Below are 24,091 nucleotides of genomic sequence, written 5' to 3'. Positions count from 1 at the left end.
CAGAACAATCAGAGCAGAGAAGAGGAAGAAAGACCGAGACCGAGAATGGATATCGCGACCCTGAAAAGGACAACCAGGTGTCATCAGTGTAACGAGGTAGGACATTGGAGACGCGAGTGTCCTTACAATATTGAGACAGGAGAATTAGAACAAGAGGAGGAAGAGGTACAGAATAACGTGGTTAAGGGAGCCACAGTCCCGAAAGGAAAGTTTATCAAAGGGGGGACTCAGACTCCTCGAGCCCCGTTTCCTCAACCGCCTCGAATTGCGAATGGAGGGAAAACCTATAGACAAATGCCATTGTTCGTAGGAGGAGAAGAATGCTACTACGTTGATCCTCTTACAGGGCAACGAATGAATGGGAACGAAGGTTGTACTTTAGGAGCAGCTCTGGAAGTAGATCAGAGAGGACCATACGTAGAAGCTGAAGTAGCTGGATGTCCTACGACCTTTTTGGTGGATACGGGAGCCACTAGATCCACGTTGAGATCAGCGGTAGTCCCAGGTCTGCCGATATCAGGAGAAATGATTCAGGTGGTAGGAGTCGCAAACAAGAGGATGACGAATCCTCTTACAGAACCAGTGTCAGTGAAAATAGGGAATTACAGTGACGAACATCAGTTTGTGATCTGTGATTCTAGCCCGGTGTGTTTGTTAGGAAGAGATCTGTTGTGTAAACTGAATTGCACAATACATTGCACACCTGAGGGAGTAGAAGTACGGACCAACGATGAGGATGCCGATTTCAAAGTTGTAAATTCGCAGGAATGTGTGGAATTATATCCTACCCTGACAGTGGAGGAGCTTCCACAGGACTTGAGGGAGAAAGTGTCAGCTGAGGTGTGGGATTTTACTGGGGAAGAAATAGGCTTGATCAAAGGAGTAGAACCAGTAAAGATCTTGGTAAGACTCGATGCTGAGTACCCAAGAACACCACAATACAAGTTGACACCAGAGACGATTGCAGGAATAAAGCCTGTGATCGAATCCATGATTAAACAGGGAATACTGAAGGAGATCGTGGGTAGTCCATGTAACTCACCGATCATGGGTTTACAGAAGCCTAGTGGGAAATACCGAATAGTGCAGGATCTTCGAAAGATTAATAATATTGTTGTCTCATGTTGTCCAGTGGTACCGAATCCATCAGTGATATTATTTCAGATACCGTTCCAAGCTGAATGGTTCACCGTGATAGATTTGTGCCAGGCTTTCTTTTCGATTCCTTTAGATGAAGAGAGCCAGTATCTTTTCGCTTTTAAGCTGGAAGATCGCGTTTTAACATGGTGTCGTATCCCTCAGGGGTATACAGAGAGCCCATCGATCTTTAACCAGCTTTTAAAGAGAAATCTTGAAAGTCTAGTGCTGCCCAAGAACTCAGTTCTAGTCCAGTACATAGACGACCTCCTAGTTGCGTCAGAAACAGAAGAAGCTTGCAGAGTAGACACCATAACCTTGTTAAATCACTTGGCCGAGAACGGGCACAAGGTGTCTCCAAGTAAATTGCAATATTGTCAGACTGAAGTGCAATACTTGGGCCACAGGATTGAAAAGGGGAAACGGAAGGTGTTTCCAGACAGAATAGAGGCGATTATGAAAATGAACGCGCCTACCACACAAAGAGAGGTCAGGATGTTTCTAGGCATGGTCGGTTATTGTCGACAGTGGATAGCCAACTTCTCACTGAAGGCAAAACCGTTATTACAACTGACGCACAAAGGAGTGAGTGATCCGGTACCATGGGACAAAGATTGTTTGATGGCGTTTTTGCAGCTGAGGGAGGACTTATGTCGCGCCCCGGCTTTAGGAATGCCTGACTATACAAAACCATTTTTGCTTTACTGCTGCGAAAGAGAGGGATGCGCTTTAGCGGTTTTAGCTCAGATCCACGGAGATGCGCGTAGGCCAGTGGCGTATTTTTCGGCTACATTAGATCCAGTAGCCGCAGCGTTGCCCGGATGTCTCAAATCCGTAGCTGCAACGGGTGTCAGCATTGAGAGATCAGAAAGCGTGGTGATGGGACATCAGTTAGTGGTGTATGTACCGCATTCTGTGGAATTGTTAATGACCAGGACTAAGACTCAGCATCTGACGAATAGCAGGCTCACACGCTACGAGCAAGTCATACTGGCTGCCGAGAATGTGACCCTGAAAAGATGCTCCGTCTTGAATCCTGCTACTTTGATGCCACTTCCAAATGAGGTGGATGACGAGATTTGTACAGATCATGACTGCCTCGATGTGACTGAACTATGCACCAAACCGAGACCCGATATCGTAGATGAGCCATTGACTGACCCTGATGAAATTTTCTTTGTTGATGGTTCATGCGTAAGAGACGATATCGGTCAGCTGAGAGCAGCTTATGCAGTTTGCACAATCACCAGAGTTGTAGAAGCCGCTTGCCTGGAAGGAGTACACTCCGCACAGGTAGCTGAAATTGTTGCTTTGACTCGTGCTTGCTTAGCAGGCGACAAACTTCGAGTCACCATATACACCGATAGCCAGTATGGTTTCGGGGTAGTTCACGATTATGGGCAGTTATGGTCTCAAAGAGGTTACATGACCTCCTCGGGTTCTCCCATTAGGAATGGAGAATTCGTGAGACTTTTGTTAGAAGCATTGCAAGGTCCGTCAGCCATAGCCGTTGTCAAATGTGCCGCGCACACTAAAAATGTAGACTTTGTGTCGCAAGGCAACCGCTATGCCGACGAAGTAGCACGTTATTGTGCTGAACAGGGATATTCTCACACTGATGTGAAAGTGGGGGGAATTCAAGAAAGAACTGAATTGACGATGTTATTAGACACGGTAGATACGTGGGATGAGTTAAGGAGTGTCCAAGAGAATGCACCAGATGATGAGAAAAAGGGCTGGGAAACAGCGGGTTGTGAGAAAAGCGAGATGAATTTTTGGGTTTCTGCCGATGGGAGAGCAGTTTTACCAAATGAACTTGTTAGTCCAATGGCAAGGAAATTGCATGGATCAGCACACATAGGAAGAGATGCCATGATGAGAGTATTCAGACAAACATGGTTCAATCCTAAGTTTAGAGTAGCGGCAGAAGCAGTATGTCAGCGATGTGCGATCTGTCAGCAACTAAACGTGGGAAAGAAAACACCAGTTACTTTGAGTCACATAGGAAGGTCTGGGGGGCCTTTCAATAGAATGCAGCTTGATTTTATAGAAATGCCTCCATGTAACAGACTCAGATACGTTTTAGTGATTGTCTGCATATTTTCTAGATGGGTTGAGGCTTACCCTACACGTAGGTGCGATACACTTACAGTAGCAAAACTGTTACTTAGAGAGTTGATACCGAGATTTGGGGTGCCATCCTCTTTGGAATCGGACAGAGGAACTCATTTCAATAGCGAAATAGTGAAGATGTTGTGCTCAGCTTTGAATATTGATCAGAAGTTACACTGCAGCTATCGACCAGAAGCTTCAGGGATTGTAGAGCAGATCAACAGTACAATCAAGTCCAGATTGGCTAAAGTTTGTTCATCGACATCCCTGAGTCGGCCAGACGCACTTCCAGCGGTTCTTATGAGCATACGTAGCACACCTGATAGGAAAACAGGCCTCTCTCCACATGAAGTGCTAATGGGGAGAGCTATGAGATTGCCATCGGTTCCGACTGCAGCGCTAGTGAACATCACAGACGACTTGATCTTGGACTACTGCAAGGGACTATCTGATGCCATTAATTCTGTGTCCCTCCAGGTCCAGGCTGCGGAGGTTCCATCAGCACAAGACTTGTGCCATGACCTGAGTCCTGGAGACTGGGTCCTGGTGAAAAAGCATGTCAGGAAGAACTGCTTAGACGTGCGCTGGAGAGGACCGTTTCAAGTCATACTTGTCACAAATACAGCGGTGAAGTGTGGAGGCCTGCCAAACTGGATACATGCTTCACACACTCGAAGAGTGCCAACACCTCTAGAAGAAACAGCTCCTCTCTCGGATGAAAATTCAGCGGAAAGTGGAGAAGCCATAGAGGGGGAAAGCCAAGCTGCAGAGGTGATCGAAGAGGCTGAAACTGTGACAGAACAGATCGACGAAGGTCAGAACACTAGCGAGACCGAAGTTGTCTCAGGAGAAGACAGTAACTGGGAGACTGAATCGGAAACTGAACAAGCTGAGAGTGACCAAGAGACTGGTCCAAGAACAAGGAGCAGAAAAACAAGGAGTGACAAAGCCAGTTGGCCGGAGAGAAAGAAAAGGCCAAGCTCGGAAGAAAAGCAAGAAAGAACTCTTGTCCCGATCGCTGAAGAATCGGATCAGGAGGAAGAAACGACTGACTCAGGAACTGAGAGTCCACGAAGGTCGAGGAGGGTACGTGTGCCCTGCGGAAGGTACGCCACCCCAGAGTGGACTTATCTAGCAGATGTCTTGGGGACAGAAATCTGGGAGAGTGAAGAGCGTGAAAGTAATCGATCTCGATCCATTTGTGGCAGTGGAGATATGGATGTTGACGCCTGGACTCGAGACTGAGGGGTTACTGACTTTCACACTTCCCATACCCCCATACTTGAGTCGGATTAAAGATTTAGTGTTGAACAGATTACAATTTCCAACATTTGGTCATCAGATCTCCGAGGAAGAAGACAAAGTCATTCGTTTTGAATTGTTGGAACTAGTTGCAAGAGCTGCAGGTGCAAGAATAATTGTTGATACATAAAGACTTTTGTATATAAGTTATAAAGAAGAAGATAACCTAGCGCCGAGTGGAAAGAAGAATAAAATTAGGGATTACATTTAGAGGACGGAGAAGGGTTAGGGTTGTCTGTTGTTAAAAATAAAAAGACATTGTTGCGGAAAAGAGACTTTTGTCGATTTAAGAAAGCAAGTCAAACAAAGGACTGAACTGAAAAACTTTTCGCAAGAGAAAGAGTTGCGCTGTTTTGACAACATGGAGAACGGCAACCCAAACAGAAAAGCTAGATGTATAGTAGGTACACTTATAGCAGTAGTGATATTTCTCATAATTACAGTAGTGACAATATCATACATAGTAGGACATGAAACCGATAAAGAAATAGCAAATGTAAACATTGTAACGACTTTGAAACCTGCTCTTGTGGGAAAGAAGGAGGAGAGCAATGTCATACGTGAAAAAGCGTTACTAGCAGATGAAACTCGTAGATTGCACGTAGACGAGTCACAGGGAAACTTTAGGTCAAAAGCATATGCCAAATTATTGTACGAATATATCGATGCCATGGAGGCCAAAGATTGCTATGTATGTATGCAATTGCCGGCTTCTGTAGATGAAGGCGTTAGATATCATCATCTCCCATTGACTTATGGGATAACATGTAGTTTACTGCTTAGTATATTTTATGGTAGAGAAGGATTTGAGTACTACTTTTCAAATTATGATTCGGTACTGCCTGAAGTTTCGAATTATAAGCAAATGAATAAGTGGGACTATTACAAAAAGGAGGATAGACTAGCAAAGTTCTTCCTTCCTTGGGATACATTAGATACATCATACGCACGCAGAAATAATCTGACTTGCAAAGTGTCAGAGATTGAGAAAAGGTTCATAGGACAAGTAGATGATCGATACAGAAGGCAAAGGATTCTAAAAATGTCAGGACAGTGGAAAACTGATTGGACAGAAGAAGAGAAGGCACATAAAAAGAAAGGTAGCAATGGTCCAATAGCATTGGATAGAACGCAGAAAGGAAAGTTATGTTTAACTCAAAGCAAGACATATTATGAGAGTGTATTTGTAGGTGAAGTAAATTGCGAACATGCTTTTAGACTAGAGTATTATACGAAAGATTTCATGAGGGAAATGCAAGTGATTCCTAATGTATATTTTGTATGTGGGAGAAATGCCTATGTAAAACTACCTGATAATTGGTATGGTTCGTGTTACTTGGCAATTGTCTTCCCCAAAATATATCATGCAAAGGATTTAGCGGTTATAGAAAGAAAGGCTTCGACAAGGACGAAAAGGGAAATAGGAGATGCAGAAATAGTAGGAGACGTATTTGGAGCGATGTTTCCTATGTTAGGTTTAATACTTAACGATGTTAAGATCAGGAGACTAGCTACAGTCGTAGATAGATTATCTGCGAGTACTGCAAGGTCATTAATGCTAATAGAAGGTGAGATGCAATCGATCAGAGCAATGGTTCTTCAGAATCGACTTGCTCTTGATGTAATATTAGCAAAAGAAGGCAGAGTTTGTAAATCTTTGAAGGTTCAGGAATGTTGCACTTATATTCCTGATAATTCAAAACCACTTGAGAAGGTTATAAGAAACATTACACAGATTCATCAAGAAATCGAAGATTTGACAAAAATAAATGTTTGGGAAAAAGTAGGTAAAGGAGTAGGAAAGGTTGGGAGTTGGTTTTCTAACCTTGGCAAAGGTATTATATGGTACATATTAAAACCTGTATTAATAGTATTAATTTGTATAATCACATTGATAGGGTTTGTGAAACTATATAAATGGTATAAGACGAACCGGTTACAAAGATCTATGAGAGAGCAAGAAAGGAGATTGGCTGCTTTACAAGATCAACAGTATAAAAACTTGAGAGCTCTTGAAATGATGAAAAGAGGAAATGAAGTAACTAGTTCTGTATAAAGGGTTGTATTCAAATTGCTTTTAGTGATGACTCCTAAAAGTCATCAAAGGGGGGGACTGAGAGAGCGCAATTTGAATATAAAGTATATCGTAGCCATATTTAGACGTATATGTTATAAACGTAGGAATGAAATATATATCGTAATGTGAAGTTGATGACTATAGCATAAAATCAATTAAAGTGATATTATGGTATAGGAAACGTAAATGTATTTACACGTTAAACATGCATTAGATTTAGAAGGCTCGTATACGGAGTGGGCTAATGTAGAAATGCCTACGAACAGTAGAACGTGCAGAGTAGAATTCATGTACGTGTAGTTTTAAAAGTAGAAACGGCGAGAAATGTAACATGGAGAAACGTGTAGAGAGCATACACATAACGATGTAACTAATGAGAATATAAAGTTATGTTCCATGTATAGGGTTTATATTCTCATTATGAGATTATATTCGGTGTGAACTTTATATTCTATGTATTAAGGTTTATACTCTACGAATTTGTATTTTAGCTAAGATGTATTCACACATGAGCAAAGTATTTGCTAAATGCGGTTATATATAAATGTATGCTAAAGGTTATACTGTGTAGAAGAAGTTATAGGAATGCTAGAAGAAGTTTAGGTCATTTGTGATTATAACCTGAATGACCAAGGGTTCGCAGGAGTATAGTCCAATGTATGTAATTTAGTGGACTCGCAGGAGTCGTGAATAGTCTTCACTTGAAGGTGCGAGCCGAAGAGTCTAGCATTTGTTAGATTTAAGGTGACAAATGTCGAACGAAGTTTATTGCCTAAACAGGAGAGGAGGCGATTGGAATTTGAGCCTTGTTTTGAATGACCATTCACAGGACCTAGAAGGGTCAAAAACCACCGTTATAATGTTAAAGTCTTGTTTAAGGTTATTTGACTTTGGATGAAAGTGTCAACTAAAAAATTGCTCAAGAAGATGAAGATGACATCTAAGGAGAAGGGTCAACCTAACGGACGACGCAAAGAGATGAAGCAATGGAAAGAGCCAGAAACTGACATCATCGGGGAAAGTCCGAGGTGGGCGTCAAGGGGCGTTCTACCCACACTGTGATTGTGTATTTTAGGGACAGCACCCCGGGGTGGAGGTAGCAATTGGCAATTGGAGGTTAGGAACAGTGAGGCGAATTGCTCAGAGCAAAGGCAAGGGTAGATGCCTTGAGCAGATGCGCTGAGAGAGATCAGAGCGCAAGGGAGCAGTAGGCTGAGGACCCTTAGAAGAACGGATGAGTAGGCAGAGAGGGTACTGCTTCTTAAACTTAAGTTACCTTTAGAGGCTAAGAGAGTTTGAACTCCTTTGGGAGTCAAACTGCTGACACCTTTTTAGGGTACCAAGGAACTTGCGAAATAGGGATGTCACCTAGTATAGAGTAGGGACAGATTTAACTTGATTATTTTCTCTTTCGATAGACGACGCAAAGGAACCACTTCACATCGAAGCTTTAAATTGCTGATTAAGGAACTGATTTTGTATTTTGTATACTTGAGGTTTATCTTGAGAAGATTGTATTCGCATTCAAATTTGACTTTATATAAAAACCTTAAAACTTTATCAGTTGTAAGTGGTTCTTCAGAGTGGCGTCATTTAATGGGGTTTAACTAACCTATGTGGGAGTTGTCTTTTACTCAACGACAGATACTAGCGGTCCAAAATTAACGAATGAGATAAATTATTAATTCGATCATAAATTGATACCAAAATCTCATTCCCCGCACTACCACTCTCATTGTTATGAATTGACATCCAGACTGCACACGGAGAAGCCTCTCAAAACTGACTCCAAACCTCGCATCACAGTCATATGGGAGTGCTTAGTTACAGTAGGTCGTGAACGAGGCTTGGAAGTGACTAACAAAGCTTTTCTGAGATGAGGGTGTCCGTCAACCGCCAATGGCTTCCTGTCCACAGGACCACTGCTTAATTCTCCTTACTCCTGTCTTGCGAACATAAAATATACTGTGCTAGTGCAGCAGAGAGGCTGCGCCCCCATGCATATATTTTTGATCTTGGGAGTCTGTTTTGAATGTTATCGAAGCATTTTTCAGGTGCAGGTTTTAAAATGCAAGTGCACAATTGTAAGAAATTGGGTAGTTGGTTAACTGGTGTGTAAGCCCTGGTCAAACAGTAACTATAATCATTGTCAAGATAAGGTACAAGCAAACTTCAAATTAAGCTGTACGTCACCCCCTGGTAGCTTGACACAGAGTTAGTTTGGCTTAACTTAGTGTCATGTGTAAAGTATTTGTGCAACACTTCAAACTGTAAATCAGTGAAAACCCACCTCAAAAGGAACCCATACCTGGTTTAGGAAAATAGGGTAATGTTCAATAAATAAAACAAGACCAAAATGACAAAAATCTAATTAGTATAACTGAAGATATCGAATTTCCAGGTTTTTAGCAAAAATATCACAGAAAAGCACAAAGCAGCAACTGGGCATATCTGGTCCCTCCAGAATGGGTCAAAGTCGTAAGTTCAGACTGACCGTGATGGAGCGCAGGCATGCTACACTGACTCAGTTAGATTTACTGAACAAAGATCTTTAAATCCTGCTGTGGAGCATTCCATGGATCTGCGTCAAAAATGAGCCGCTCAGCCGAAGCGATTTAATGGTTACGAGACGGAAAGAGGCTGCGGTGTGAAGTCCTGTTGCATTGTAATCGAAGATCCTGACAACGGATCTTGGGATACGAAATTCTGGCATCAGAGATCCGGTGTGGAGCTGGCAATGCATCAGTTTTGAGAAGTTGCCTGGCTGTGTCATCGAGGCTGACAATGATAGATGCAAGGATTGGTTGTAGATGTACAACATATGTCGGAGATGCCTTGATTCCGACAACTGCAAAGCTGTGGTGCTGGTCTTTGCGATGATTTCAGTCCACACAGCAGCAGCGATGCATAGGTTCTATTTGCACATTTGCCACGCAGCAGAGAAAATGTGTTGGTCCTGCTCTGAGAATCGCCGATCAGAAGAGGAGTTGCATCAGTTCTGCTACCGAGCAGCCTCAGCCAATTCCAAGGGTCCAGGATTGGGGTGACACCACTTGGCAGGGTAGACTCCCAGATGGCAGAGTAAAGCTGCGGGTGCAAGGTTGTTGGAATCCTTTTATGTCCCTGAGCCTTCAGATCAGCAGGCTAGCCAACTAGCTCTTGGAGTCACTCTGGGATTTGAGCCTGCCAGATGGGGTGGAGGCTTCGCTTAATAGATCTGATGTTGCTTCTAATTTTTCAGTGAAGCATATGCCACACCCAAGTGTTACTTAAACACTTTCAATACATATATGAATGCATATAGAAAAATGAAGACCCCCCACCAATATTCTAGCAAACATGAAACTAGTATTCAAATTAATCTCGGATATCACATTTGATAGCTTGTGGGCAGCCACAGCATCGGTTGGGGCTTCAATAGCTTGTCCTAGACTGCATTGGATGAACTCATGGAATCTAGACTTCACTCAAAGAGGTCAACTTAAAAAATTCCATTTAGAAATACAGCTCCGTCCTACGAGCTAAGGACTGGAGCTGTGCTTCCGTAGAGCTGCAGACACTTTAAACATGCCTATTTCAAAGTGGAATACTCTGCTAAAACAGTTTCCATTGAATCCAGGCTGAAAATGAAAGATTATGAGTAAAATAAAGTCCCGCAAAAATGCCACTAAATTTCAATATATATGTGCCGCAATATTCTGGGGGGGTCTGCTGAGTGAACCAGAGGTTCACCAAGAGCGTGCTCGGGCGAGTTCTGAGCGAGCCTAGGCGCTAGCAGTTCAGCGCTCCGAGATCATATTAAAAGCCGGGCTCCGGGTAAATCTTACGATTCGCAAAAATTAAGGTACTCGAAAATCTTGGCCTATGTGAGCATAGCTTAGTGTTTTGAGTTTTCGAAACAGACCGTTAGTGTGCCTTTCTTTTTTCAAGACCAGAGAAATGCGTAACTCTGTACACTCATCAGAGAACCTCTGGGTTCTCTATAACGCAGAGTAATGCGTGACTATAACCAAGAGCAGAACTATGCATGACTCTGTACAATCAAGACCAGAGGAGGACAAAAGCAATTGCAGAGATTTATAGCAAGTGAAGCAAAACTTTATTCACAGTGCGGCCCAATGCAGACGGACAATTGTACCGGACACCACGTGGATAAAACCAAAAGGTTGAACTAGCAAAATTTACTAAAACAGATTAGAGATTTATGTATCTTAATTATCGGGGATTATTTTGAGATTATCTGGCACATACTATCCTAAAACTCTAAGCAGATAATTAACATGACGTTATTATATGCCTGCCCAGTATTATACATTTATAATCTGCCCCCTACAACACTTTAAGCACGGTCTGTAACCAATGTCTGGAGCAACCGTGTACCATTGCATCGATTTCAAATGGCATACTTATTGGCAGGTACTGGGATGGATTATTATTATAGGGTGCACAAAGTTTCAGATGGCACTATTTGGAGATGGAGGTTTCAGGTGTGTTTCTTTGCAGCCACAACACAAAAATGTTTCTGTAGTGCATCTTGGGTTCCTATTAGGCATATTTTGTTTTTTATGGTTGGTGCGCTAATGCAGGAACATCAATCCTCGCAAGCAAAACAAAGCTGTTTGCTTTGCCATTGGTCTGATCTATGCAAACTATAGATTGTCAATGTTTTTAGCCATGGTGCACATGCAAGCAACAAGGAAGGACTGGAGGGTGTCAGGGAATGCAAGCAACAACGAAGGACGGGAGGGGGCAAGCAACAACGAAGGACGGGAGGGGGCAAGCAACAACGAAGGACGGGAGGGGGCAAGCAACAACGAAGGAAGGGAGGGGGCAAGCAACAACGAAGGAAGGGAGGGGGCAAGCAACAACGAAGGAAGGGAGGGGCAAGAAGGACGGGAGGGTGAGAGTGGGCAAGCAACAAAGGGAGGGTGGCAGGGGGCAAGCAACAACAGACGGAAGGGAGGGGGCATGCAATAAAAAAGCACAGGAGGGTGGGAGGGGGCATGCAACAACGAAGCACGGGAGGGTGGGAGGGGGCATGAAACAACGAAGCACGGGATGGTGGGAGGGGGCATGCACCAACGAAGCACGGGATGGTGGGAGGGGGCATGCAACAACGAAGCAAGGGAGGGCGGGAGGGGGCATGCAACAACGAAGCACGGGAGGGCGGGAGGGGGCATGCAACAACAAAGCGAGGGCGGGAGGGGGCATTCAACAACGAAGCACGGGAGGGCGGGAGGGGGCATGCAACAATGAAGCATGGGAGGGGGCATGCAACAACAAAGCACGGGAGGGCGGGAGGGGGCATGCAACAACGAAGCACAGGAGGGCGGGAGGGGGCATGCAACAACGAAGCAAGGGAGGGCGGGAGGGGGCATGCAACAACGAAGCAAGGGAGGGCGGGAGGGGGCATGCAACAACGAAGCAAGGGAGGGCGGGAGGGGGCATGCAACAACGAAGCAAGGGAGGGCGGGAGGGGGCATGCAACAACGAAGCACGGGAGGGCGGGAGGTGGCAAGCAACAACGGAGGACGGGAAGGGGCAAGCAACAACGGAGGACGGGAGGGGGCAAGCAACAACGGAAGACGGGAGGGGGCAAGCAACAACGGAGGACGGGAGGGGCCAAGCAACAACGGAGGACGGGAGGGTGGGAGGGGCCAAGCAACAACGGAGGACGGGAGGGTGGGAGGGGCCAAGCAACAACGGAGGACGGGAGGGTGGGAGGGGCCAAGCAACAACGGAGGACGGGAGGGTGGGAGGGGCCAAGCAACAACGGAGGACGGGAGGGTGGGAGGGGCCAAGCAACAACGGAGGACGGGAGGGTGGGAGGGGCTAAGCAACAACGGAGGACGGGAGGGTGGGAGGGGCCAAGCAAAAACGGAGGACGGGAGGGTGGGAGGGGCCAAGCAACAACGGAGGACGGGAGGGTGGGAGGGGCTAAGCAACAACGGAGGATGGGAGGGTGGGAGGGGCCAAGCAACAACGGAGGACGGGAGTGTGGGAGGGGCCAAGCAACAACGGAGGACGGGAGGGTAGGAGGGGCCAAGCAACAACGGAGGACGGGAGGGTGGGAGGGGCCAAGCAACAACGGAGGACAGGAGGGTGGGAGGGGCCAAGCAACAATGGAGGACAGGAGGGTGTCAGGGAATGCAAGCAACAACGAAGGACGGGGGGCAAGCAACAACGAAGGACGGGAGGGGGCAAGCAACAACGAAGGACGGGAGGGGGCAGGCAACAACGTAGGACGGGAGGGGGCAGGCAACAACGTAGGACGGGAGGGGGCAAGCAACAACGAAGGACGGGAGAGGGCAGGCAACAACGTCGGAAGGGAGAGGGCAGGCAACAACGAAGGACGGGAGGGTGGGAGGGGGCAGGCAACAACGAAGGACGGGAGGGTGGGAGGGGGCAAGCAACATCAAAGGACGGGAGGGTGGGAGGGGGCAAGCAACATCAAAGGACGGGAGGGTGGGAGGGGGCAAGCAAAAACGAAGGACGGGAGGGTGGGAGGGGGCAAGCAACAACAAAGGACGGGAGGGTGGGAGGGGCCAAGCAACAACAAAGGACGGGAGGGTGGGAGGGGCCAAGCAACAACGGAGGACGGGAGGGTGGGAGGGGCCAAGCAACAACAGAGGACGGGAGGGTGGGAGGGGCCAAGCAACAACAGAGGACGGGAGGGTGGGAGGGGCCAAGCAACAACGGAGGACGGGAGGGTGGGAGGGGCCAAGCAACAACGGAGGACGGGAGGGTGGGAGGGGCCAAGCAACAACGGAGGACGGGAGGGTGGGAGGGGCCAAGCAACAACGGAGGACAGGAGGGTGGGAGGGGCCAAGCAACAACGGAGGACAGGAGGGTGGGAGGGGCCAAGCAACAACGGAGGACAGGAGGGTGGGAGGGGCCAAGCAACAACGGAGGACAGGAGGGTGTCAGGGAATGCAAGCAACAACGAAGGACGGGGGGCAAGCAACAACGAAGGACGGGAGGGGGCAAGCAACAACGAAGGACGGGAGGGGGCAGGCAACAACGTAGGACGGGAGGGGGCAGGCAACAACGTAGGACGGGAGGGGGCAAGCAACAACGACGGACGGGAGAGGGCAGGCAACAACGTCGGAAGGGAGAGGGCAGGCAACAACCAAGGACGGGAGGGTGGGAGGGGGCAAGCAAAAACGAAGGACGGGAGGGTGGGAGGGGGCAAGCAAAAACGAAGGACGGGAGGGTGGGAGGGGGCAAGCAACAACAAAGGACGGGAGGGTGGGAGGTGGCAGCAACAACAAAGGACGGGAGGGTGGGAGGGGGCATACAACAACAAAGGACGGGAGGGTGGGAGGGGGCATACAAAAACAAAGTAAGGGAGGGTGCATGCAACAACGAAGGACTGGAGGGTGCATGCAACAACGAAGGACTGGAGGGTGCATGCAACAACGAAGGACTGGAGGGTGCATGCAACAACGAAGGACTGGAGGGTGCATGCAACAACGAAGGACTGGAGGGTGCATGCAACAGCGAAGGACTGGAGGGTGCATGCAACAACGAAGGACTGGAGGGTGCATGCAACAACGAAGGCCTGGAGGGTGCAAGCAACAACGAAGGTCGGGAGGGTGCATGCAACAACGATGGTCGGGAGGGTGCATGCAACAACGACGGACGGGAGGGTGCATGCAACAACGACGGACGGGAGGGTGCATGCAACGACGGACGGGAGGGTGCATGCAACGACGGACGGGAGGGTGCATGCAACAACGACGGACGGGAGGGTGCATGCAACGACGGACAGGAGGGTGCATGCAACGATGAAGGACGGGAGGTTACATGCAACAATGAAGGACGGGAGGGTGGGAGGGTACATGCAACAATGAAGGACGGGAGGGTGGAAGGGAGGGGGCATGCAACAACGAAGGATGGGAGGGTGGGAGGGGGCATGCAACGAAGAATGCAATAACGAAGGATGGTTTACTCAATGGGGAGTGGGCAGACTTACCTGGACAGCAAGGAAAGGGACAGCCCAGTCGATGGTGCATCTGGCTATGTTAGTACGTAGGACTGGGTAAGTAGGGGAGGGATCTTGTTAGCTAGGCCTGCATCAGGAGACAGCTGCCTAGTACGATTGGCACAGAAATCAAAGAAGGAGTCAGAGGGGAAAAATAAAGGTGAGAGGTCATAATAAATGGACATGCTAACTTGGGAGGCAGCGGGAAGGGGAAGAAAATATGGTGTCCCAATAGGAGGTGCTATTAGGTCTGGGGTAACCATTGAAAGGAACACATGAGCCAGGTCACAAATGGGCAGGCGATGCAGTGTGAAGATCTCAGTCTCAGATTTTGCGGTTATTGTACTTTTTGTGTGGATTAGATCAGATGTGGATTTTTGAAGGAATAGTGGATAATTTTATTAAAAACTGAGGAAATAGATAGGTACTTGCACGGATGTGTAGGGAGCGGTAGAATAATTACCCATATCCATTAGAATTGGTAGGGTAAATTTTATATGGCTCATACAAATGTGTTAACTGTTCCCTTAGAGTGGTACTCTACATCTTATTGAGCTTTAGGAATAACCACCGTATCCTGGTGACTTGAATTTCCACAAACAGAGTGGAGTAATTTAAGATGTGATATTGATTATCTTGGGGAAGGGACAGATGCAATAAACCAAAAGACCCTTCTGGCTAGCAAAAACTAGGCCTTGGTGGTAAATTCCGTTCGCAGAATCCGCGGAATTTGGGTAATTTTGCGTTCTGCGGAGAACGCGAAATTGCCCAAAATTCTGCGTTCCGCGAATTTTGCAAAGTTTTTTGCTTGTTTGCGTTCTAAAATGTGTGTTCGTGAGATATTTTCCCCGAGCACACAAACCGCAATTGCAAACAGTAAAAAAGCATCGCGAACAAGCAATTCCGTATGTTCGCGCAATATCCGCGTGTTCGCTTAGATTTTTTTACAGTTTCGCAGAGATTTGCGTAATGCGATTACGCAAATTACTCCCACCCCTAGCAAAAACATTCGGTGCCCGTCCCTCCCTCTTCTAACTCTACTGGACGAGTACCCTTATAGTCCATCCCTGGGCTCCTTGAGATCCGGCATTTTGGGAAAAAGCCAGGAGTGCAACTTACCGACTCCCAGATATCATACACCACCAGTGTAGCCTCTTCATTGTCCACAAGAATCCTGCGCTCATAAGTGTCCTCTGCAGAAGAAGAAATAATGTTGGTGTTAACTCTCCAAAAACAGAACGATAACACAGATTCATAAAATATCACACTTTTGTACATTTCTGAAAAATAAATCAGTTACATTTCCAAATAAAGCACACTCTGCAAGACTGCTTATGTGCACTTTGCATTTATTCACCTGCTGGGGCATGTGTTTGGTAACATTCTTGAAAGCTAGAATTGTTTGGATTGCTCAATTACAGTACCTCAATCCCTACTTTCTGCTAGTCTCTATCTCCTGCACCAGCTCCATGCACAGGATTCAAGAGACGCTGTTTCTGAGGCACCAGAAACCCTGATAAAGGCAAAAGCAAGAAGAACAATAACGTCCCCGGTGCATTGAGTCGTCCATGCCTTTAGAATTCGGATTGTGACTTCATGCCTGTTCATGGATGCATGTGACACTCATATATGAGACAATCCTTGTGCTCTTATACTGCCTCCTTTTGTATAACATGAGAAGTCGGTGTATAATTGGTAATGTCTCGGATTCAGAACTGTCAGCCCCTTAATCATGTTCATGTTTCTTTAACAAAAAATAATAAACCAGATTTTTTTTTTTAAATAACAAGGTGGAGAACAAGGTTTCACTGTTTGGATCTGGAGAAACAGATTTCGCATAAGACACCAAAGAAGGTCATTTACAAAAGACTGAGCAGTAGAGTTATGATGAATAGGATAGGTTAATTTGTTTTTTTGTTTTATCTCGCCCCCCTCCTTATTTTTTGTCGACCTGCACACAGAACGTGTTGTGCAAAGGAGCACCGCCAGAAAACTCATTCGGTGCCACAAAAAAAGGCGTTTAGATCCCTTTCTCTTTAGTCAACACCATGCTCCCAGGTTTCCAAGACTGCTTCCCATTAAGAATGTCTAACACAACTGAGCTTGTCTAATAAGGTTCCTGAAGTATTGTGGCCACATCTCTCGCACCCTGATGGAACTCCAGTGGCTCCACTTGGAGGCCCACAACATCTTCAAACTCAGCTGCATCATATACAAAGACTTCACATCTGGCATCCCTCACACATCTGGCTAACAAGCCCCGCACTCCTGGTGGCTTTTGGCACGCAGGCAGTCAGGATACCATCAGACTGGAGATAAAGTAGACAGAAAAAAATAGGCAAAAGGCCATCTCTACCTATGCACAGAGGATATTGAACAGAATTCTTGTGAATCTATCAACACTGCCCCAACCATGCTCCCGTTTAGGAAAGAGCTGAAGACATCTCCGTAAAGAGCATCAAAGCACTATGAAGTAAAAGTCCACCCCCATTCTTAGAAGATAGCAAACCCTCTACTCATTCATTGACTTCGAGCATGCACGGTGCTCCCCATATTTTAAGTTAATGTGTGTAATATTTGTATAACATTCGGTTAAGTACCTCATTTAGAGTCCATCATATTTAAAAAGTAAATACCTAGAAACACAGTTGGAATGTTCTTACTGTTTCTAGACAGCAGAAATACTTACACTATTACTTGTATGAGAAGGGCAGTGGCAATAGGTCTAAACATTTGCTTTCTCTATACGAATTAAGACACAACCTTCAACACCGCCCAGACATCTCAGAAATTAATCAGATGACAGTACCACAAACACACAAAGACAGCATAAAAAATATTATATGAGCAATCTTCACCATATTACTTTAGAGCAGAGGTCTCCTTTCAATAACTTGCTCATCGTTTTTAAAAAAGCACTTCAACACGGTCATGCCAAAAGCTGCAGCATTTTGTAGGGAAGATGTTTTTGCCACAGCTATATTCTGGGAATCTAAGATTGTGCACTGAGAAGTGACTCTGAGATGCATCTAAAGAATGCAGCCTCTAAATGTAATCTATTTACTTCCCCTTTAATGTTTTTCTGTTGAGACCGAGCCATTTGACCGATGCCCGGTGGAACTACCGGATAGCTGATTAGGAGATGGGACGTGGATTCCCCCTCGGCCGTCACCTATCCAGCCAGACCTTGGACAAACTTTCCCTTCATCTCTCGCTGTATCTAGACACTACCCCTTTTGCCCTCCCCCTTTCCTTTCCTCACCCCATTTTCCTTTTCTTCTATGCTCCCAAAAAGTTTTTTGTAACTACTTTCCCCTCATATCTACATCCTGCCTTCCTCCTACCCCTTTTACCCTATCCCCTTACCCTTCCTGCTCCATTCACCTTGTCCCCTATGTTCTTCAAATGCTTTTCTTGATACTTATGTAATTTTTAACTGATGTCATTTGCAACATTATTGTCCCTCATGTAAAGCGCTACGATTCCATCGGGTCTAGCCAGCGCTATATAAGAACTCAATTAAATTTGTTCCCATTTAGTACTCCCTCTCCCTTTGTCTACCTCCCTATCTCATATCCCCTCTCCCCTGAATCTCTCATCTTGCTTGCTAGTCTGCCTAGCCCCCTGTCCTTTGTGCCCTTTGACCAAGCACTCCTTCTCCCCTTGTTGGGGAAAGATCCAATATTTATACTCTGGAGTCTCAGCGTACCCGCTGAGAGAGTCCACTGCGCCAAGGGAGCCACTCACAGCTGAGGTATGGTGTGGCACCCCTTGCCAAAGCACTCCCTCTCCCCTTTTTGGGTAAGGATCCAGTATGTAGGCCTTTGAGTCTCAGAGACCCCTCTGAGAGAGCCTACTGCATAAAGGGAGTCTCCCGCAACAGAGATAGGGAAGGGATACCACTTCCCCTGGGATCACAGCTTACTGGATTTTGGACTTTGCTTGGACTCGTCTACCGGTTTGCACCCAGTCGCCCTTCCCCTTATCTTTCTCTTTCCATGCAATGTCTTTGACCCCCCCCCCCTCTTTCCCGCCTTCATTACCTGTCTACTTCCCCAACTCCTGCCCCCCACCGCCGAATCTTTCCCCTTGCTTGCTTTTCCCCTTTCGTACTTGTGGTTATTGTTTATCTTGACCTTACAAGTAACTATGCTGCCATGATCTAATAACTGTGTAACCTTTGTAAGGATGTAACCTGTAACTATGATCTGATACCCATGTAAAGCGCTCTGATACCTCCTGGTCTAGCCAGCGTGATATAAAACCTTTAAAATAAATAAATAAATAAATCTTGACGCAGCCCAACTGGTTCACTGGTGGTATAGACTGGAGACCAGAATACTCCTATACTCAGCCCATACTTCATTAATGCAGTTATTTTTAATAAGAGGCTTCCAAAGTGGATTATGTGCATTAAACATACCGGGATGCTTAAAGTACCTCTCTAAATTAGTTTGCTATCAAGATAGGTTTAACACAATTTCCATTCCAAAATATTACACTTATGCTGATGAGTATCTTTAATAAACACAGACATCTCTCTAAGTTGCCGTGATAACCTAGGATGTATGCTATTTGAGTATTACAAGACAATGAAGAAGGAAACCCATTAAAAGGAAAATAAAATGGAATCAAAATGTCTTCCCTGTTGCACAGGTTCCCTTTGATACAGCCTGTATCATGTTCTTGACTTCTTGCTGCTGTCGCAGTGCTCCATCCTTAAAATCTCATCCATTGGCTTCCAATTCAAGCTTGCAGCTTTAAGACCCAGTATGGCTTTGTCCCAAAGTTTATTATTTAATGCCTAATTGCCTAAACTCCTATTAGAACTCTATTGATCTAATCAAACTGTAGTTCAACCCATATTTAGCAGAGTTTGCATGCGAGGTCAAGCCTTCTTAGGTTTAGCCCTTATCAATGTGGAACTACCTACCACTACATTAGACCCATTTCTTCTCACCTAATCTGTAAACAAAGTTATTCAAATAATACTGTGCATGTGATCCCTTTGTGACTAGTCCTTTTCAAGTGGTTGTTAAGCACCAAGAGATCCTCTGGGTGGTAATGCGCTCTTTGTAAATTTTCTACAAGGTAACATAGCATTGCGTCAGACTAATCCCATGTTCCCCTTTAAGAGTATGACCATGTCTTAATGGGTTTTTACGATTCAGAAAAGGGGGTGGTGATGAACAGAGTGTCTGAATTAAGCAGACCACTCTTACCCAGTCCAAAGATCAGGGCTTGATGCATCACCGTTTTTTTAGCTCACTGCACCATCCCAGCTCAGAACCTGGCTACATGCAAATTAGTCTGACCCTGGCCCAGTGCATCATGGGAACAGGGCAGACCAAACTACCAAGCCAATTCTTATACTGGGAAGGAAACAAGCTTCCGGGGACCGGTTTCTGGCATTTCAGCCGTCTTAGGCCCGGCTTGCTTGAATCCTGATGGTGCAATGAGCAAGGGACTCACATCTGAGTATACCCTTCCACGCCTATGGTGAACAAAAACGAGTCCCCGGTAGCTTGTCTCCTTTCTGGTGAAGAATTGGCTTGGTAGTTTAGTCTGCCCTGTTCCCATGATGCACTGGGCCAGGGACAGACTGATTTGCATATAGCCAGGTTCTGAACTGGGATGGTGCAGTGAGATAAATAACGGTGATGGATCAAGCCCGGATCTTTGGACTGGGTAAGAGTAGCCTGCTTAATTCAGACACTCTGTTCATCACCACCCCCTTTTCTGAATCGTTAATGGGTTTTTAGCCAGTGGTTATTGTTGGTTATGGAGACACTGGAAGGGAGGAGGTGGGGCTGAGCTCTTGTTCTATGTCCAACTCGGATACTGTGTCTATTCATGTGGCAACTCAGGAGTGAGGAATACGGACCAGGCAGTTGATGATATGGAATGGATGAGGGTGTGGAAGGTTCAACAACAAACCGAGGTAATGGTACAGGTAACTGCTTCGCACGGACAGGAGATGACAAGTAGAGTACGCCCTTGGGTCAGAAAAGTGCCAGGCATCAACGGTTTAGAGATTATCAAAAAGGAGGGAGGACGCAGCTTTCTTGGAAATTTCACTGAAAGCACAGAACAGCAAAGAATTATGAAGAATAGAAATGTGCAGTGGCTAGAAACCTAGTCGTGAGCAAATTATATTGATTTTTATTACACTTCTTGACGTTATTTTACAAAACCACAACTGAATGGCAGAGCTCTTCCCACCACTCAAATAATGGCTGCCTTATAGCAATAAGACAACCATAGAAGCAAGAAGTCACACAATATGCGAATAGTGGACACTCGAATAAGACTAATGGAAGTATTAGTTCATCTTCATAGTTTACGAATACGCGTGACATTTAAAGGACAGTGTCCGGTTTTGGGTGGCGCTGTGTGTGGCTCTGTATAGCAGGGGCACCCCCCATACCTGCCTGGACGCCATCAAGTATTGGGAGTGTGCTGACGTAGTTTGTTCTGTACTGCTGCAGTCCTGATGCCACATGCTGTCAATTTTCCGTCAAGCTTTGCATTTCCTCGGTTTACATTACGTTAACTACTTTGAGAACATTCACAGAAGGGTTTAAAAAATGAAGTACTAAACCGCCTTCAACATGTCAATGCACACTGAAAGGGATCCATTTCTTTAGTCTTCAGAGGCGGGAAAAAAAGGTTTGAGGAAGCCAAATAGCTCTACATAAATATTTAAGAGCTGTAACACCCGACCCCGCTCACAATAGCTGCCACGGACTGGGAGGCGTTGAATGTCTGCACTGCTCGGGTCTAAGTTTACACCCCACTTCATTATCAAATGAGACTAGTCCGTTAGAACCTCTGGTCAGGGCTGTCTTTCTCCACCCAAACCATCCTTCATCTAGGCTGTGTTGTCGCTCTCACCTGTGTGTGCTGTCCTTCTCTTATCTGAACTGTCTCCCTCCCTCCCACGTCCTTATCTGCAAAGTCTTTTTCCGTCGTACTGGCCTCTGGTCTGAGGATGCTCCTTGTTTAGCTACAGTCAGGGTTGTCCTGGAAGAGAACCCCCATGTTCACAGTTACCGAATCAGATTGAAAACAAAAAATTTCCCACATTCGCATATCGGGGCAGTTGAGAGATTGCAAGGTTACATTGCATAGGTGTTTCACAAGGCATTGGAGACTGCATGCATTTGTGCTTGCTCCAGACTAAGTTTGAGTTCATATCCGGGAAATGAACAGGAAAAAACGGCCCCAGCAGTCCATAAACAGGGCAACCAACAGCCAAAAAACTGACGCACACGCTGGCCTGTCAGACCGGCCCACCCACTGCCATATTGCCCTACAGTCCACTGTTGGCTGGAGACTAGTGGTTAAAAACCATCAGGATACCAGGTGGGTTTCAGAACAAAGCTCTCCTTTCCTTCCCGCCTTCTGCCTTTTCCTGTTTAATGATGACCCACTTCTTTCCTACACACCTTGTAAAGTACCCATTCCATCTTTTTGTACTTTACTGCATAAAACAGTGCTGCCCACGTCTGCATCGGGTGACTATCACAAGTTTAAGCAGGGCACACTCGTCCACCTACTGCTCTTGGGCTAACAGGAGGGCACAACGCCCGGCGTTGAAGAAATTGGCAACAAGAGGCTGAAACAAATTTGTCAGACATGGTTTGTGTCATAAAAGACCAAACACCATCTGCCTCCACACCTGCACTGCCTTGCCGACTTCGCAGCCATCTCTCCAGTGGGCGTCCTTCCAAGCTCAGACTGTGCTGTACAACACCTTCGAGCATTTTCCTCATGACACTTGCTAACAATGATCATAATCCGAAGAGAATGAATCACATGTCTTACTTTTCCAGAGTCTTACAATCTTTGTTTTGGAGACCCTCATTCACACTAAGTCAGGGTGCGGCATATGTTGATTCTCCGCTCTGTCATTTAGTTGAATAGCATCATCATTGAGTCTTTATCACTTGAGTTTTCAGTTCGCCAAGTGATCTGCGTTCCTCCACCTAGAGGGAAACTGTCTGGTTTCAAGACAGGTGTGATTAAAAGGTGGATAGTGTCAAAATGGGCGAGTTTAAAATTACCTCTGTTCCCTTGTTTGGTCTTTTATTTGACAAGGAAGAGGCAATCTTAAAAACAATTTTGTAGGTGGTGCTCAAGTGGATGTGTTAATGATCCACCGCACCTGGTGTTAGGTCGTGATTGGGCAAACAAGGGCCGAAACATGTTAACCTAACATGTCGACCTATCATGACCTAACACCCGGTGCGGTGGATCATTAACACATCCACTTGAGCACCACCTACAAAAATGTTTTTAACATTGCCCCTTCCCTGTCAAATAGAAGGCCAAACAAGGGAACAGAGGTCATTTTAACTCACCCATTTTGACACTATTCACCTTTTAATCAGACAGTCTCCCTCCAGGTAGAAGAAGGTAGAGCACTTGGAGAATTGAAAACTCAAGTCATAAAGACCCAATGATAATGCTATTCAACTAACATACAGATTGGAGAATCAACATATACTGCACCCTGAGCTAGTGTAAATGAGGGTCTCCAGAAGAAAGATCGTGAGGCCCTTGAAAAGCTAGACATGTGATTTGTTCGCCTCGGATTATAATCATAACCCTTTGGAAGCCGAATGAACCTCCTCTTCTCTCTCCCTCTTTTGATTATACGGCTTGCTAACAATGGGCACTTCGAAATTCCAGTCCTTTGGAACAGAGCACTTGGTCTCTTCTTCATGCCAACACTGTGGGTCCTTGGCGACCCTGCCTTAAGTCAAGCTCCGTTATGAACAAACGTAGCACCTTCATCTATGATTGAATCCCTTCAGCACTTCTGAAGTATCTTATGTTGCCTCCACCCCCTCAGCTCACTATCCACAAAGCGTGCCCTTGTTCAGTGGAGCCTACACTGGGATTGGTGACCTTCGTCTTAGACAAGTTAAAATCAAAGTAAGCTCTTCCTCTCCAGAAACGGTCAAATCCTCGTCCTCTACATTACTGGCTCCCTCCACAACCATTTCCCCACCCAAACACTTGTGTGACTTTGGCTTAATTTTGAACCATACTTGACTTCTAAACCCCAACTCCACAGCAAGCCGTACTTATCATTTACCTCAATTATTTTGTTGTAAACATTCTTAACCATCCTCTCATTTTGCATGACGGGAATAAAGGATGGTATTGGACGTTTGAGCTTACTCGATCCCTGAAATTAGGAAAGTACGACTTCCCTCTCTAAATCTTTGAATTGAATATGTACTATCAGATCACCAGTGGCATTTTGACATTATAAATGTAAATGTTAAACATACAAATATTGTTCAGATGTGAGCACCTGCCCGCAACGTTACACTTTTGTTATAAACCAAAAAAGTAACACAACAAAACAAAAATATCAACCTCTTCTTTGGTCTCATATTAACTTTTGCTCGTCCCGCTCTTCCTCCCTGGGCCTCCTGACCTTGTAAGCGGATTCTTCATAGTGCGCC

At 45.8% G+C, this 24,091-nt stretch overlaps 1 protein-coding gene across 2 annotated transcripts in view; it reads right to left on the bottom strand.

The window, feature by feature from the left end:
- The window catches only part of REM2 (RRAD and GEM like GTPase 2), a 191,468-nt gene that overhangs the window by 41,325 nt on the left and 126,052 nt on the right, over positions 1-24,091 (bottom strand). For both annotated transcript variants that reach the window (XM_086923657.1, XM_086923658.1), the window contains exon 3: positions 15,732-15,805. In XM_086923657.1, the coding sequence (XP_086779783.1) occupies positions 15,732-15,805 (74 nt within the window). The remainder of the gene's footprint in view (positions 1-15,731; positions 15,806-24,091) is intronic.

Source organism: Lissotriton vulgaris, chromosome 5 (genome assembly GCF_964263255.1).
Source record: "Lissotriton vulgaris chromosome 5, aLisVul1.2, whole genome shotgun sequence".
Lineage (NCBI taxonomy): Eukaryota > Metazoa > Chordata > Amphibia > Caudata > Salamandridae > Lissotriton > Lissotriton vulgaris.
The sequence above is the reverse complement of the archived record's forward strand: the minus strand, read 5'-3'. Positions and strand labels throughout refer to the sequence as shown.